General features: G+C 40.9%; 1 protein-coding gene across 3 annotated transcripts in view; it reads right to left on the bottom strand.

Moving 5' to 3' along the window:
- rbpjb (recombination signal binding protein for immunoglobulin kappa J region b) overlaps positions 1–17,475 on the bottom strand; it is a 70,552-nt gene that overhangs the window by 7,294 nt on the left and 45,783 nt on the right. For 2 of the 3 annotated variants that reach the window (XM_048236156.1, XM_048236155.1), the window contains exons 5-11: positions 17,292–17,466; positions 16,919–16,957; positions 16,038–16,175; positions 15,737–15,849; positions 14,897–15,037; positions 10,771–10,926; positions 10,180–10,283 (exon numbers count right to left, since the gene is read on the bottom strand). In XM_048236156.1, the coding sequence (XP_048092113.1) occupies positions 10,180–10,283; positions 10,771–10,926; positions 14,897–15,037; positions 15,737–15,849; positions 16,038–16,175; positions 16,919–16,957; positions 17,292–17,466 (866 nt within the window). The remainder of the gene's footprint in view (positions 1–10,179; positions 10,284–10,770; positions 10,927–14,896; positions 15,038–15,736; positions 15,850–16,037; positions 16,176–16,918; positions 16,958–17,291; positions 17,467–17,475) is intronic. The other variant, XM_048236157.1, reaches the window with a different exon arrangement.

The raw sequence follows: 17,475 nt of genomic DNA, 5'->3' as shown, positions 1-17,475 counted from the left end.
CGGACAGGTAAGCTGGCGGACAGGTAAGCTGACGCACAGAAACATAAAGGTAGTAATTGATAAAACTGCTTCAACACCACCACATACAGTACGCTTGAGCAGGCAATCGATGCTGACATGCATCACAGCTACCTGGCCTTGTTCATAGTAACCAAACAACACACATGAATCAATAAATATGTCTGACGCTAATTGGAATAATGTACAGTCTGCTGGCAAGGGGTCTGCTGGTCAGGAAAAAGATTCTGACAGGTCAAACAGGACCTTAACTTGCCAACTTTCAGTTACAGTGACGTTCAGTTATTATAAGCTGATTTTCAGCAGGCATTTTAAAGCATTTTTATACGGCTCTTCACAATGCAAGTAGAACGCTCCACTGACTTGAATTTATACTTAAAACAAAACAAATGAAAAATGGGGGCAGCCGTGGCCTACTGGTTAGCACTTCGGACTTGTAACTGGAGGGTTGCCGGTTCGAACCCTGACCAATAGGCACGGCTGAAGTGCCCTTGAGCAAGGCACCTAACCCCTCACTGCTCCCCGAGCGCCGCTGTTGTTGCAGGCAGCTCACTGCGCCGGGATTAGTGTGTGCTTCACCTCACTGTGTGCTGAGTGTGTTTTACTAATTCACGGATTGGGATAAATGCAGAGACCAAATTTCCCTCACGGGATCAAAAGAGTATATATACTTAATTGGATTTTCCAAAGTTCTACCGGTCATTATTTTCGTCTAAGGACCTCTAAACTAAATATGACCGCCGCTCAGTCCTGTACATCCATTCCGCGAAAATAAATCATATAAATGAATTTGTCTCCATCTTCTACTCCATCCCCCACTCTTGAAACTTTTGTGTATGCTTGTTTGGAATGTGTGTTTGCAGGCTGCACACAAAGTAGCCTACTGGTGCTGCAAAGGTGAATAGATTTGTAGCAGTTGCCAAAAAATTTGTAGCATTGTTATAAAACCTTTAAAATATCTAAACAATCACAAGTAGGGCAGTTCATCACAGGCCATCCATTGCAACTGGACTGATGAAAGGTACACCTGTAGGCTACATTGTATTTGGGAAAAGCAGAAGGTAGCAGCATAATCTATTTATTTATTTGTTTTTAAACAAAACAATCCCTGTCAGTTCCATGCCGTTTTCAACAGCTATCAAGAAGAGAGGTCATGTCATGGATTTTTGTGAATGTTTCTTCTTCTACATATGCATAAGTTTAGTCATCTAGTTCATATGATATTCAGCTTTATTGTCAATGCACAAATTAAATACCAGTAGTCTAAAACAAAATGCCGTTTTACCCAGTGGTGCAAATAACTGACATGTCCAAAAGGGCCTTCATGAAATTTTGTTCATACACATTTTAAAGTTGAAGAGCTACTCCGTTATTGTTTGAAAATAATATGCTGATTCATGTTCCCTTGCATTTTGCAACTGTTCCATGGTTACTGGCTTTATTTCTTTTAAAATCGAAAAGGAATGCCGGGCCAGGCTGAGTTCACCCAGCCTAGTCCATTGTAGGCGCCCGATAGAAATATTGTTTAATTTTGCAATTGAGATATCCACGCACTGCTCTACACCCCCCAATGGCGTGTTAGCCCCCGGCCATATTCTAAATGCAAAAATGCATAGGCAAAACAAACTATAAGCTATATAAGGTGGGCCCTATGCTGTATTACACAACATAAATTGTAACTAGGCTAAAAATCATTTGGGAACCAATGGCTTACAGTATCAAGTGGACTTAAGCTGCCACCTTTGGCGAAAAGTTAATAGTTTTGCATATCAAATAATACATGTCACGCTGTGTGAATCAGCCCTGCCCTTCTAAATGGATACCCATACAGTAGCTCAAGGTCTATGGCTAAAAGCCATAATTATCATTGTTTGGATAATGGAGATGTTAATACCAAGCTGGAATCAAAGCACATCGACTCCCTCTCACACCCCTAAACCGCGCGCCTACAAACAAAAAACGCCTCAGTCTCAGGTTGAGCCATAGGCAAATGTATTCACTTACTAAATCATCCATGAAAGAATGATTTTTGTATAACAAATAGTTTCAGTCCCTGGATTAAAATTTATTTACTTTGGAGCCATGCTCTTCCTTGAGCCAATGAATTTATTCACTTTGAAAATAGAGGAGTTGAAGTTTAGCCTATATGGGTGTTTGGGAATGAACGTTGACTCAGATGCTTTTTGAGACTTTGAGCTAAATGTCCCAGCTTGGTGTTTAGGATGAATCATCAGGTTATCTTTCAGGTAGCCTATATTTTCCATTAGAAAACCATCACGTAGCGAACGTGTTGTGGCTAACTCACTTAGCTCCTGTTAGTAGCCTAGGTTATGGTTATAAGCAAATGAGATGATAGTCGAAAGATGCAATTAGTGCTGTTATAGTGCTAGCGAAGCGGTCATATAATGATTGTCTTTTTTCGTCATCTACTTCCTGAATTTTTGGTCAACGATACCCGGGACACCGAAACACCGGTGCATATGAAATTTAGTGGGTATGTAGCCCCACTAGACTTTTACGGAAAAACTGTTTCATCCCCGGGGGCCACTAACCCCCCACCCCACCCCTGTGCTGGGCCCCCGAACCGCAAAAAAAAGCAGTTTTTCCTAAATAACTACCTGAACCGTGGCACTGAGGATGAAGAATCTTTTATGGTATGTTGGTCTCAAGGGCCCACATCAACCTGGCCCATAATCACTCATTTGTGATTTGCACCCCCCCGGTAAAAAATGAAAATGCAATATTATTCTGCTTTAATCGCCCCTATCTTCAGTTAAGATGTTCAGAACTGCACCAAATTTTATGTGTATGATTGACCTGGCATTCTCTGGGGGTATGCCAAGTTTCGTAGAATTTCATCCATGGGGGGGTCCAAATAAAATTAGGTTATGTGTACATTTAGTGACTGTACACTCATTGGCCTGTAGATGGCGGTGCACACATATACACATGCACACACACACACAGGCACCCACATACTATCGGTATTAGAACGGCCGATACATAATTACAAATTCAGTAGGATTAAAAGAAAGCCAAATTCATCATGGCTGCATTTCCAGTATTGGCGATAAGTAGTGGTTTGTCCACTAGATGGCGCATCGTTGCAGTAAAACGTAATTTTGTTGGAAGTGGGATTGAAAAACAATGGACGCTTCCTACAAGGACTGTAGCAGAGCCCGTCTACGGAGAGCCTTGCCACTCCGTATTAAGTCCCATTGTACCGAATTTTGGATGCAGTTCCACCAGAGTTCCACTGGGGGCGATCGCCATGAGTGCAGAATGAATGGGAGTCAATGGAGCTAGACGGCTAAAATTGTCTCTTTCACCTGATTGTCGTTGACAAATCTCAGATTTGATTGTAGTTTGTATAAATTCAACATGGGTTAAAGGGCAAAAGTTGAATGAACGAGTACTTATGTCCTTTTGATTTCTTACAGGTTGGGTCGTTGTTGCACATAACATGCTAGCATTGTGCTAATGAATGACGTCATTGACACATTTGAAAGGCTTTTTAGAACAATTAAGTGACTTAAAATATAAAACTCAACCAAGTGTATTTTCTTTGCCTCCCCTTTCGAATACAATACTCAAATGACTTGAAAAAAAATTATATCCCGAGAAAAGTGGATTTTGAGAGGGTACAGCTCCATAGACCTCCATGCATTCTGCACTCGTGGACGAGCGCCCTCATGTGGAACCACAGAAGGAACTGCAACCAGTTCAGAAACCGGAAGTTTTCCGAGAGTGGCAGTTCTCCCCTTATTAGACATTCTCTGACTGTAGTTTACCGCAGAGAACGTCTAATAAGGATAGGACGATGTTCACATGAAATGTAATTCCCATTTCTTCTTGAAGCCAAAATAAATCTGAGGATGTTTATCGGACATGCTTGGTTTTTACTGCAGGTAAGTTAATCTTTTAATATCAATAAGGACCTAGGTAATGTTACCGTTAGCGTTGGTTGAGTGATGGAGGCCAATTTGATTGATTGCATTTGTAGAAAACTATAAATGCGGTTATACCAAGCAAATTGATAGCAGCACTGTAATTGTATCTTTCGACTGTCATTTGTTGCACGTGCTACAAAAATCAAGTCAAGTCAAGTTTATTTATATAGCGCATTTCATACACAGAGGTCATTCAATGTGCTTTACATAAACAAAACCAAACAATAATAACAATAATAACAAATAAAAGCATAGAAGGGCAATATAGTCAAAGAATAGTTAAAAGGTAAAGATCATAATAAAAAGAAAACATAAAACACAAGGTAAAATCATTTAAAAATAAAGAATAATTAGTAAGCAAAAACAAAGGCAAAAGTAGTAAAAAAAGTAATAAAAGACAAGGTAGAATAATTATCAAGGCAAATTCAGAATTTCTAACTCGGCACAGAGAAAAGCAGAAAGCATCTGAGAACAGTTTGGTCTTAAGTCTAGATTTAAAACTGGCTACAGTTGGGGCCTTTTTGATGTCATCCGAAAGTTGGTTCCACAGCTGAGCCGCATAGCAGTTAAAAGCTGCTTCACCATGTTTAGTTCTAACTGTGGGTTTTACTAGCAGGTTTTTTACCTGGGACCTGAGAGGACGAGAAGGTGTGTACTGCTGAAGCATGTCTGACAAGTATTTAGGTCCTGCTCCATTTACTGATTTATAAACAAGCAATAGTGCTTTAAAGTCAATTCTGTGACTTACTGGAAGCCAGTGCAAGGACTTAAGAATTGGAGTAATGTGGTCAGTTCTTTTAGTTTTTGTTAGAATCCTAGCTGCTGCATTTTGTATCACCTGAAGCTGTTTAATAGTCTTTTTAGGAAGGCCTGTGAACAGTCCATTGCAGTAATCAACCCTGCTGGAGATAAAAGCATGAATGAGTTTTTCTAAGTCATGTTTTGACATCAGCCCTCTGAGTTTGGCAATATTTTTGAGGTGGTAAAAAGCTGATTTAGTTATCGCTTTCATGTGGCTGTTGAAATTTAGATCACTGTCAATTAATCCACCAAGATTTTTAACAGTATCCTTTGCCTTCAACCCTTTTGTGTCAAGGAGAGTGGCAACCCTAAGTCTTTCCTCCTTTTTACCAAATATAATTACTTCAGTTTTTTCTTTGTTCAGCTGAAGAAAATTTTGAGACATCCAGGTGTTGATTTGTTCTATACACTGACACATAGATTCAAGAGGACCATAGTCGTTTGGTGATAGAGCTAAGTAAATTTGTATGTCATCTGCATAGCTATGATATGAAATCAAATTATTTTTTAATGATTTGTCCAAGTGGGAGCATATAGAGGTTGAATAATAGTGGCCCCAAGATCGACCCCTGGGGAACACCACAGGTCAAGGACGTTGGTGTTGAGGTACAGTTTCGATGGCAACAAAGAAGCCCTTTCTTGTAGATATGATTTTAGCCAGCTGATAACTATGCCTGTAAATCCAACCCAGTGTTCTAGTCTGTGTAGTAAAATATTGTGATCAACAGTGTCAAATGCTGCACTAAGGTCCAGTAGCACTAGGACTGATGTTTTACCTGAATCTGTGTTGAGGGCGTATGTCATTGGAAACTTTAATGAGAGCTGTTTCAGTGCTGTGATTTGCCCGAAAACCAGACTGAAAGTAATCAAAATACCCATTTGATGTTAGGAAGGTGGTTAATTGATTAAAGACTACTTTTTCAATAATTTTGCCAATAAAAGGTAGATTGGATATGGGCCTGTAATTGTTTAGCATGGAGGCATCCAGGTTATTCTTCTTGAGAAGTGGCTTTACAACAGCTGTTTTCAGTGACTTACTGTAGGAAAAGTGCCAGACAGCAGTGATACATTTACAATTTGAAGGACATCCGCCGCTATGAGGTGAAAAACAGTTTTGAAGAAATTGGTAGGCAGAGTGTCTAAGACACATGTGGAAGAGCTGAGATTCTGTACCGTTTTTTCAAGTGTTTCGTAGTCTATCAAGCTGAACTCTGACATCAAGTTTAGTTTCCCTCTGTTTGTTGCTGGAAGTTCAGGTTGTTGAATTTGTAATTGAGCAGATATGTTGAGTCTGATTTTGTCAATTTTACCTTTAAAAAAAGATGAAAACTCATTGCATTTATTAGTTGAGAGAAGTTCAGGCACTAATTGTGAGGGGGGGATTTTTAACTTATCAACAGTTGAAAATAGAATACGAAAGTGTTATTTGAACTTCTATTGATAATGTTAGAAAAGAAAGACTGTCTTGCTTTGCATATTTCAGAGTTATATGTGCGAGCATCTCTTTATGGATTTCATAGTAGATCTGAAGTTTGTATTTACGCCATTTTCTTTCAGTCTTCCTACACTCTCTTTTTAGAAGTTTAACTGCTGGATTTTGCCTCCATGGTGCTTTCTGTTTGTCCTTAACTTTCTTGAATTGTAATGGAGCAATGTCATCCATAATGTTTGCCATTTTTGCATTAAAGTGATCAAATAAGTCTTCAGAGTCTGACAGTTGACTTGACTTTAGTGAAAGTGCTTGCACAAAGAGAGCACTTGTCTGATCATTTATGATTCTCCTTTTTACCATCATAGCTGTGTTTTGAGTGTGTGGGGACATTGACACATCAAAGAACACGCAGAAATTATCAGATAAGGCCAGGTCTTTAACAGCTGTAGAGACATCGAGACCCTTTGTGATAACAAGGTTGAGGGTATGGCCGAGAGAGTGTGTTGGCCCCTGTACATGCTGTGTTACGGAGAAAGTATCGATTATCGAATCATTCTGTGCAATGGAAGATTTACCAACGTTACACCGGTCTGATACAGTTTTGCCTATACATGCGTGAGAATGAGACGCCTGTTTATTTGTTTTCAGTGCGTGCAGGGTGTGAGAGGGTAATCTATGTGCTTTGATTCCAGCTTGGTAGTTGTAGTCTGTGAAATTAAAAAGCATGTGTGTGTGAAGTATCCAAACAATGACACCTTCATTTCATTATGGCTGCTTTAGCAACACACCTTAAGCTACTGTGTAGTGGGCCCCATTTAGAAGTGGCTACTTCATTCGCGCTTTCTTTGACTCATGGAGCTGCGTGAATTTTATTACAACTTTTCGCCACGATATGGCAGTTTAAGTCCGCTTGATACTGTAAGGCGTAAGCCATTGGTTTCAAAGGAGATTTTATTTGTGTCAGCCAGCATAGCCTATTGACAATTTATGTTGTAAATAGGCCTACCTTATAAGCCTACCTGTAGCTTAGGGAAGCTAACAGCTTACTATTAGGATCTAGTTTGTTAGTTACAGTTTTGTCATAACTCCCTGATGCATTTTTGCATTTAGAATAGCCAGAGCGTGGATATCTCAATCGGAAAATTAAACAATATCGGGTGCCTATGGACTAGGCTGGGTGAACCCAGCCTGATCTGCCCGCTATTTATTTTTTGATTTCTTAAGATGAGCTTGGTCTGGTGAAAGCCAGACTAGCCATGGACCTCAGTTACACAATGCAAGGGAACATGAATCAGCCTATATTTGCACGAACAATAACGGACAACAGTTCTTCAACTTTGGCCCGTTAAAATGTGTATAAACAGTCTAGCGACGCATTTCATGCCCATTTGGACATGTCAGTTATTTGCACCACTGGTTAGATGTAAAACAGCATTTCGTTTCAGACTACTGTTACTTAATTTGTGTATTAACAATAACGTTTCAGACTACTGTTACTTAATTTGTGCATTGACAATAAAGTATCACATGAACTAAAGATGACTAAAATCTTATGTAGAAGAAACATTCACAAAAAATCCATCCATCCAAAAATGACCTTTGTTTTTGATAGCTGTTGAAAACAGCATGGAACTGACAGAGATGTTTTTGTTTATTTATTTATTTATAAATAAATAAATAAATAAATAAATAAATAAATAAATAAACATTATGCTGATACCTTTTGCTTTTCCCAAACACAATGTAACCTACAGGTGTAAGTGACCTTTCATCAATCCAGTTGCAATGGATGAACTGTGATGAACTGCCCTACTTGTGATTGTTTAGAGATTTTAAAGGTTTTATAACAATGCTACATCTTCTTTGGCTATTCTACAATCAATTCACCTTTTCAGCACCAGTAGGCTACTTTCTGTGCAGCCGCACACACACACACTCAGGCATGCCAAACAAGCATACACAAAAGTTTCAAGAGTGGGGGATGGAGTAAAAGATGGAGACAAATTGAAGTGTGATTTATTTTCGCGGAACGGATGTACAGGACTGAGCGGCGGTCATATTTTATACCGCTATGCGGTACATCTAGTTTTACCTACTCTAGGCTATTGATATAATTTAAGATTAACGTAGCCTACCTGCAGTAAAAACCAAGCATGTCCGATAAACGTTCGCAGATTTATTTCGGCTTCAAGAAGAAATGGGAATTACATGTCATGCAGAAATCATCCTACCCTTATTAGACATTCTCTGCGGTAAACTACAGTCTTGTCCTTGTAGGAAGCGTAGTGTCTTTCCAACCCACTTTAGATTAACTTCCAACAAAATTACGTCTCACTGCAACGATGTGCCATCTGGTGGACAAACGACTACGTGACGCCAATACTGGAAATGCAGCCAAATTATTATGATGAATATTTGGTTTTCCTTTAATCCTACTGAATTTGTAATTATGTATCGGCCGTTGTAATTGCCGATACTGATGGTATAATGCGCATCTGTGTGTGTGTGTGTGCGTGTGTATATGTGTGCACCACCATCTACAGGCCAATAAGTGTACAGTCACTAAATGTACATATAACTTAAGTTTTTTAGACCCCCCCATGGATGAAATTCTACGAAACTTGGCATACCCCCAGAGAATGTCAGATTAATCATACACATAAAATTTGGTGCAGTTCTGAACATCTTAACTGAAGAGAGGGGAGATTAAAGCAGAATGATATTGCATTTTCATTTTTTACCGGGGGGGATGCAAATCACAAATGAGTGATTATGGGCTAGGTTGATGTGGGCCCTTGAGACCAACATACCATAAAAATTCTTCATCCTCGGTGCCACAGTTCAGGTAGTTATTTAGGAAAAACTGCATTTTTGGGTTTGGGGCCCAGCGGTGTGGGGAGTGGCCCCGGGACCTAAAACGAAAATTTTCCGTAAAGTCTAGTGGGGTTACATACCCACCAAATATCATGTGCCCCGGTGGTTCGGTGTCCCGGGTATCGTTGATCAAAAATTCAGGAAGTAGATGACGGGAAAAAAAAAAAAAAAAAAAAACTTTGACAATCCCTATATGACCGCTTCGCTAGCGGCGGTCATAATAATGACCACTGTCAATGGAAACGGATTTCCATTCAAAAGTGAAGGCAGACGGTTGATTAGCTGTGTTCTAAAGAACGGTTGATTCAAGTTCAGCGTGTGTTTCTCAGCAAAAGCAACAACGAAACAGTAAAAATAAATGTAAAGAGACATATCGTGGAGTTTATTTTTTCGTTTTGGCAAGTAGCCGCATAATAAGTGGGATAATGTGTAAAGTCCCTTCAGGGCAAAGCAAGACCGGTTCGCCCGGTCGGGACTTATTTTCCCAATAATGACTGGCGTTCTATACATTATCCCTTCCATATAGGACTTAAGAACATTGCGATGGCCACAGCATTCTGAGCCGCTGTGTAACAAACCCTCATCAAAACTCCAAGTCTGGACTTCTGGAGCTCATGATGGCATGGCTGTTCAGTTCCAGATATCTACCATGTTATTTTCTCAGAAAAATAAATTCAATTTTTCCTCTAAGTCAGAGCTAGGAGCGGAGAGCACTTAGCATTTTACTAGCGGAGGTAAGACTGATGGGATCAACCTGCCATCTCCACATGTCACTCACAGTTTTGAACAGTGGGGGTTTAATAGGCTTGGCCTGTTTGTCTCTCTCTGTGTTCTCCTTTCATGGGAGGGGACAGAGTGGTCAGTGTAACCTTGCAGGCTCTAACTAGACTCGTGGAGATAAATGTATGACACATTCCAAAGAGACCGCAAAAAGCATGGTAACGGCATATGCCATGGTTTAGAGATCAGATGTTTATCGTTGTGTGTGTGCTTCATATAAAAAGAAAACAAATATATACTATAGTATAAAAACAAGAGAGAGAGGGAAAGGGAGAAAGAGAGAGAGAGAGAGAGAGAGAGAGAGAGAGAGAGAGAGTCCTGTACCTGTACATGGTCTCTGCTTCCACATCGCCGAACCACACCCTCAGGTTTGGAGTGAAATTCTGCCCTGTGAGCTCAAGCATGGCCACATCACCACCTCCGTTCAGCTGCAAACAGCCAAAGAGAAGGTGTGGGTGTGTGTCAGTGTAAAAGATGCAAACAGCCAAAGATTGTGTGTGTGTGTGTCTGTGTGTGTGTGTGTGTGTGTGTGTGTGTGTGTCAGTGTAACAGATGCAAACAGCCAAAGAGAATGTGTGTGTGTGTGTGTGTGTGTGTGTGTGTGTGTGTGTGTGTGTGTGTGTGTGTGTGTGTGTGTGTGTGTGTGTGTGTGCGCGTGTGTGTGTCAGTGTAAAAGATGTAAACAGCCATAGAGAATGTGTGTGTGTGTGTATGTGTGTGTGTGTTTCAGTGTTAAAGATGCAAACAGCCAAAACAGCCATAGAGAATGAGTGTGTGTGTGTGTCAGTGTAAAAGATGCAAACAGCCATAGAGAATTTGTGTGTGTGTGTGTGTGTGTGTGTGTGTGTGTATGTGTGTCAGTGTAAAATATGCAAACAGCCATAGAGAATGTGTGTGTCTGTGTGTGTGTGTTACCTGTAAGCTCTCTACCACAGGCACAGGTGTGACTGGTGAGTGGACAGGGCCCATGCCCTCGTAGAATGTGTACTCTGCCTTGTCCGTGCTAATGATTGTCCAGGAGGCGCCATCGTTTATCATCTCCTTGTTTGGTTCTTTTGGGCATGGAGTGGCCTTGAAAAGCAATAAAACACACACACACACACACACACACACAGTCAGAAACAGCAACACCTATCGAAATGCTCATCTGTACAAGTACATTAGCTTATAAACCAGGCCTTAAGAAGTATACCTTTTATGAACCATGATGAGCAGATTGTCCCTCTAAACATAATGTACCTAAAATATGAAGTGTAATGATAGAATGTCGGGTTCTTAATAGGGCACAATCTATGGCAGGACCTGTTCTGTTTGAGGTCGAGTTGGATTCCCTTTAGATTCTTATGAGATTAGTATGGCTATTTTGGTTGACAGTTTGTGAGACCTTGAGTAGTGCAACGTAGACAGCTTGTTTAGGTCTAGTTTAGACTGATTTTTGTTCTTGCACCATGTTTGCTCTACGTTGTTTATCAAAGTAATCACCTTCTTCCTTTTGTGATCACAATACTGCTGTCACTAAATAAGGACATTCTTGAGTTGATTATTTTCCACATGCTGCACAACACATATTTATCACAAGGACATAACTTCATCATCCCTGCCATTGCCATTAGCATATCACTTGTTTAAAGCCCCCCTGGTAGGATCAGCTATATTTCCCCCTTTGCTGGAGAAGGTGTGCATTATGCTATTTCAAACTGTGGAAAAAGGTAACGATAAAGCACATGGATTTGTTTACAAGCTAGCGAAACGGTTAGCATAAGTTCGGCAGAACAATGTGAAAGTTACACGTGAAACGCGATTTAAAACAAGTTTCTTGTTTCTCACTTCTCTTACCGGGACGGTCGTCCCAATGTTGGAAGGTTGGTTTTCCACCTGGGGACGCTAGGGGAAAGTCACCATTTTCACCGGAACAGGTCAATTAACCATCCAAATGATTTCTAAACGGGTTTATTAAGTTGAAATAGTCGTCAACTTCCCCTGTTTACTGAATGTAAATTTAGTGATTTTTGGTTCACTAAAAGGTTGGAAGGTTGGTCAATGAACAGCAGAGAACAAGTAGGATCATATCCATCAATCAAACTTGATCCATTTACTTTGCTTTACTGAGGTCTCTTTCTGTGTGCAATGTGCTCTAACGAGAACTCTCGGCAAAGCTACCCATCACAACGCTACATATCTCAACTCCTCACATGGTGAGTCAGGCTTATCATCATGTTTTCCTACAAATTACATATTTCCACATGCTGCACCAGAGATATTCATCACAAATTCATCATCCCAGTCATTGCCCTCCCACCACCTGGGGAAAAAGTCACCATTTTCACCGGAACAGGTCAATTAACCATCCAAATGATTTCTAAACGGGTTTATTAAGTTGAAATAGTCGTCAACTTCCCCTGTTTACTGAATGTAAATTTTGTGATTTTTGGTTCACTAAAAGGTTGGAAGGTTGGTCAATGAACGGCAGAGAACAAGTAGGATCATATCCATCAATCAAACTTGATCCATTTACTTTGCTTTACTGAGGTCTCTTTCTGTGTGCAATGAGCTCTAACGAGAACTCTCGGCAAAGCTACCCATCACAACGCTACATATCTCAACTCCTCACATGGTGAGTCAGGCTTATCATCATGTTTTCCTACAAATTACATATTTCCACATGCTGCACCAGAGATATTCATCGCAAGGACACAAATTCATCATCCCAGTCATTGCCCTCTCAATCTCCGTCTCCTCAAGAGCGCTACTCCAGGAAGCCTGACTCAAACTTCTCGGATACTAATTAGATGACTGCATCACAAACGTTGGCAGGCATAGATAACGCTCGCCGGTCGGCACGGCAACCGCATGTCTAGAGGTAATGAGGCGGGCAGGTTTCCGACCGAGAATGGAGCACAACGCGGTGATTTCGGTATTCTGCATCCATTACATGGCATGACTGACAGCTTGGTGACATCAGCCATCCTGCCTTGATGAGGTCTAGCTAATGCCCCAGAACAAAGCAGCACTGGGAAAGGAAAGGGGAAGGTCACATCACAACCAAACACCACCACACCACAACACAGAGGTCTGGGCACATGCCCAAGTACATACATTAATGAGTAGGTCTGAGTAAGTCTCAAAAACATGAGCCTGGAAAAGTCAAGGAACGACTATAAAGCACAGCACTGAACTGGAATAACTGAAGTCTTGGGTTGTGTGCAGTCTGGGAACTGCCTTCAAATCAATGTGGGTGCGATGGGATACATAATGAAATGATTAAGTACAGCAGCCCAATACTGAAGCAAGCCATTCTCAAACTTTTCAATCTAGTTCTAGCTGTTTTTCCCACGGCCATGGAAAGAAAATCAAATTGTACCAATCTACAAAAACGGAGATAAACTAGATCCAAACAACTACAGAGGCATTGCTGTAAGCAGCAACTTAGGAAAGCTTTTCTGTAGCATCATAAACAACAGAATGGTAGAATTCTTACAGGAAAATAGAGTTCTAAGTAACTCTCAGATGGGGTTTATGCCAAAACACAGAACAACTGACAACATATATACATTACAGACATTAATTGAAGAATATGTACAGAACACCAACAGAGGAAAACTTTTTGGATGCTTTGTAGACTTCAAGAAGGCATTCGATTCAGTCTGGCATGATGGACTCTTACTTAAACTGTTAGAAAATGGGATAGGGGGAAGAATCTATGACCTTATAAAAGATATATACAAAAACAACAGATGTTGTGTCAAAATCGATGATAAAAGAACGTCATACTTTAAACAAGCCAAAAGGTGTTCGGCAAGGTTGTAGTCTTAGTCCTATACTCTTCAATCTATATATCAATGATCTAACATCAGACATAGCAAAATCCAAACTATCAGGAGTCACAATCGGAGGTAGAGACATTAAAAGGTCTCCTGTTTGCAGATGACCTCCTACTTCTGTCCCCAACTGAGGAGGGGCTACAAGAGAGTCTGTCAATCCTGGAAAAATACTCTCAAATTTGGAACCTCCCCATAAATAAAGAAAAAACAAATATAATGATATTTCAAAAAAAGACACGTTCAACAGAGAATAAATATAATTTCACCCTTGGTGAAAAAAGACTTTCTCAAGTGACAAGCTATAACTATTTGGGCCTAAATATTTCCTCCACGGGCAATTTTAATCTGGCTATTAAAGACCTGGTTGACAAAGCACGGAGAACATATTATTGCATAAGAAAATCACTATACCAATACAACACCCGTATCAAATTGTGGCAAAAGATTTTTGATTCGGTTATCAAGCCCATTATCTTATATGGCAGTGAAATTTGGGGCATAAAACATCAAGATAATTATGAGCTATGGGACAAAAGCCCAGCAGAAACACTACACCTGGAATTCTGTAAGAACATCTTGGGGGTACACAGGAATGCAACAAATATTGCATGCAGAGCAGAACTTGGAAGATATCCACTATTAGTTGATATAAAAGAGCATGCAAATTGTATTACCATGTACTGTCCTCAAAACCAGAGAAATATAATCACAGTGCCCTTCTACAGAGGAGAACCCACCCAGAGAGAGATCCTTTTGATTATCTTATATCAAAACACAATTTGAATTTGAATACACCTGACATGTCTCAGGCAAAGTTAAAACATATCGAAAAATTAACAGAATATTACAAATATTGGCTAGACAAAATTAAAAAATCCAACAAACTGATCTATTATCAAAAAATAAAAAACAATTATGAATTTGCATCTTATTTAAAAGAAATTCACATTTCATTTATTATTCTCTCTTTTTAATTATTATCATTTTGTTATTATTATTATTTTTATTTGTATTTTTATTTTTTAAACAGATATTGTATCTGTGTTGTTTTGTTATATGTTTGCTTTGGCAACACTGCTTCATTGAGTAATGCCAATAAAGCTCCATTGAAATTAAAATTGAAATTGAAATTGAGAGAGAGAGAGAGAGAGAGAGAGAAAGAGAAAGAGAGAGAGACTGAAAGAGAGGGAAAGAGTGAATAGGCGAGTGAGTGCACTCACTTGGAATTGGATGATCCTCTCTTGGGAAAGGCACAAGTACATGCGCTCCGTGTCCTTTAGATAGAAGGCACACTTATGCAGCTGAGAGACGGGGTCATCAGCGTCCAGCAGGGCCGTCTGCTTATCCACCTTACGGATGATCTGAGGGGAGACGTGGGGGGAGGAGGGACAGAGACAGAGAGAGTGTGGTTAGTATGCCATCACGAAAGCCTTCAAAGTCAAGCACTCTAATAACGCTGGGTGGAAAAGAATAACGTAAGGCAGTGTTTCTCAAAGCGTGGTCCGCGAGCAGACGTGGTAAAATATAATATAGATGAGTTGTTTGCAATATTGACCCAACTTGTATGTGAATCCAAACAGTTCTGCAACACTGCCTATGTAAGTTATGCCAGTTTAAATCATATGAATCGTCTGACACAATAAGCAAGGTGCAAAGACAATAACCAAGGTGGTTCAGTGAGTAGGCCTATTGTGTAATACTTTTGAAGTAGGTCTACTGTTTGGTTTTTTTTTTTCAGCTAGGTGGTCTGTGATTTTTTTATATTGGTTAAGTGGTCCTTGGTCTTAAAACTTTGAGAAACACTGACATAAGGCAAGGACAGGGAAGAGCCAATGAAAGAGAGACAAAAGCAGGGTGGAGGGCATATGAGGAGAGTTTAAGGCAAGGGAAAGGGATATGCATAGGTAGAGACCAGAGATAATACAGAGCAGTGAGAGCAGGGGGCTCTCGCTGGTGAGACTGCTGTACGGAGAGAATCAGAGAGAGAGAGAGAGAGAGAGAGAGAGAGAGAGAGAGAGAGAGAGAGAGAGAGAGAGAGAGAGGGGATGGGGGGGCTGTACCAGTCGTGGCAATGCCATTCCTGTGACCGAGCAGACCAGTTTGACCGTCTGGCCATAGTGGATGTAACCGTCCCGCACTGTGAACTCCTCCCCCTCGGACTCCTCATCATCCACTGGTCAGACAGACAGACAGACAGACACCATAAAGAGGACTCAGATGGCTGCTAAGTACATATGAATGATGCAGAGTAAGAGTCTAATTTGTAGAGAAAATGTAACAGTGACGTACATGTACTGTAAGTGAATGTGCATGTGCATGTGCATGTGCATGTGCGTGTGCGTGTGCGTCAGTCAGACTTACGGAGGTGGATGTAGAAGGCGCCCCACTGCTGTGAGCTGGCGTGGAAGTTTCCCCCCTCCACGTGGAGGTAGCGTGTACTGACCGTCTGTGACCGCAGCCTGTTAAACAAGGCCACCTTAGTGCCCGACGCTATACACACTGCAGAGAGACAGAGAGAGAGAGGAGAGAGAGAGAGAGAGAGAGAGAGAGAGAGAGAGAAAGAGAGAGCAGAGAGAGAGAGAGAGAGAGAGAGAGAGAGAGAGAGAGAGAGAGAGAAAGAATCAGAGAGAGAGGGAAAAAGAGGGGAGGGAAAGAAGGGGAACAAAGAGAGAGAAAGAGGGGAGAGAGAGAGATACAAAGATACAGGGGGAGTGGAGTGAAAGGGTGGCACAAAAAAGAGGAGAGAGAGACAGGGTGCCAGTCAGAGAACAGGCCAACATGCCAAGTTCCAGAGCAGACACATTAAACATTCCCCAACCCCCTGGAGAACACAGGGGACCTAAGCACAGCTAGACTCTTACTTTAGAAGTAACATACAAAACAATCCTGGAGAAAAAAAAACATCAGCAGCAGCAAGCACTAAAAAAAAAAAACATAGTACAGAGAAATACACAGCCAGACAAGCCAGTCAGGACAGGACTGGCAAACTTGGGAAATGGGCTACAAAAAAAGGTTGGCGTGTCATGCTAAGTTCACTCCCAGGCCTCAGTTTTCACTCAAGAGAACAGCACCACCTGGTGGTGAAACAGCTTTCCAGTGCTTTCCAGAGTTTGTCCAGTGCTTTTAATGATGCAAAGGCTTATTCTAATGGTTCACATCCCATAATGTGGAGTGAAATCTTTGAATGTCTTACATTAAAAATATACATACAAGACCTTGTTGTCTCTCTCTTGACCTCTCACCTTCAGTAAACCTCTGAGTTACAATGCCAATGTCACCACCTTGAATGAATTGATTGCATTTATGAAGATCACATATTACACTATGCTTTTCAAGACATAACTTTGCTCGTTATACACACATGAGACAGTGTGTTTGCTTATCTGTGTGGGTGAGTGCATGCATGCATGAGATCGTGTTATGTTGTAATGTTGTAAGGTCGCAATGTTGCAGAGTAACAGTGTGTGTGTGTGTGTGTGTGTGTGTGTTTGTTTGTTTGTGTGTGTGTGTGTGTGTGTGTGTGTGTGTGTGTGTATGATTTGGGCGAATGAGGCAGCACGCTTGCTTATCTGTGAGTGTGTATGTGTGTGAGCTCCTTGTGCTGAGCTAACTCACGATCTGCATTCTTGAGCGACTGCTTCTTTTTGGAAGGTTTGGAGATGACTTTGATCCTCCTGCTGAGGAAGACGCCGATGTCGGCGCTGTTGCCGTAGAACATCTTGACCGACAGCATGAAGTGCTTTCTCTTGTCCGAGTCGGATATGTACAACGTCTTCGCTGTGCAATAGTTCTACAGGAG

Source organism: Alosa alosa, chromosome 24 (genome assembly GCF_017589495.1).
Source record: "Alosa alosa isolate M-15738 ecotype Scorff River chromosome 24, AALO_Geno_1.1, whole genome shotgun sequence".
Classification (NCBI taxonomy): domain Eukaryota; kingdom Metazoa; phylum Chordata; class Actinopteri; order Clupeiformes; family Clupeidae; genus Alosa; species Alosa alosa.
This window is presented reverse-complemented; position numbering and strand designations above follow the sequence as displayed.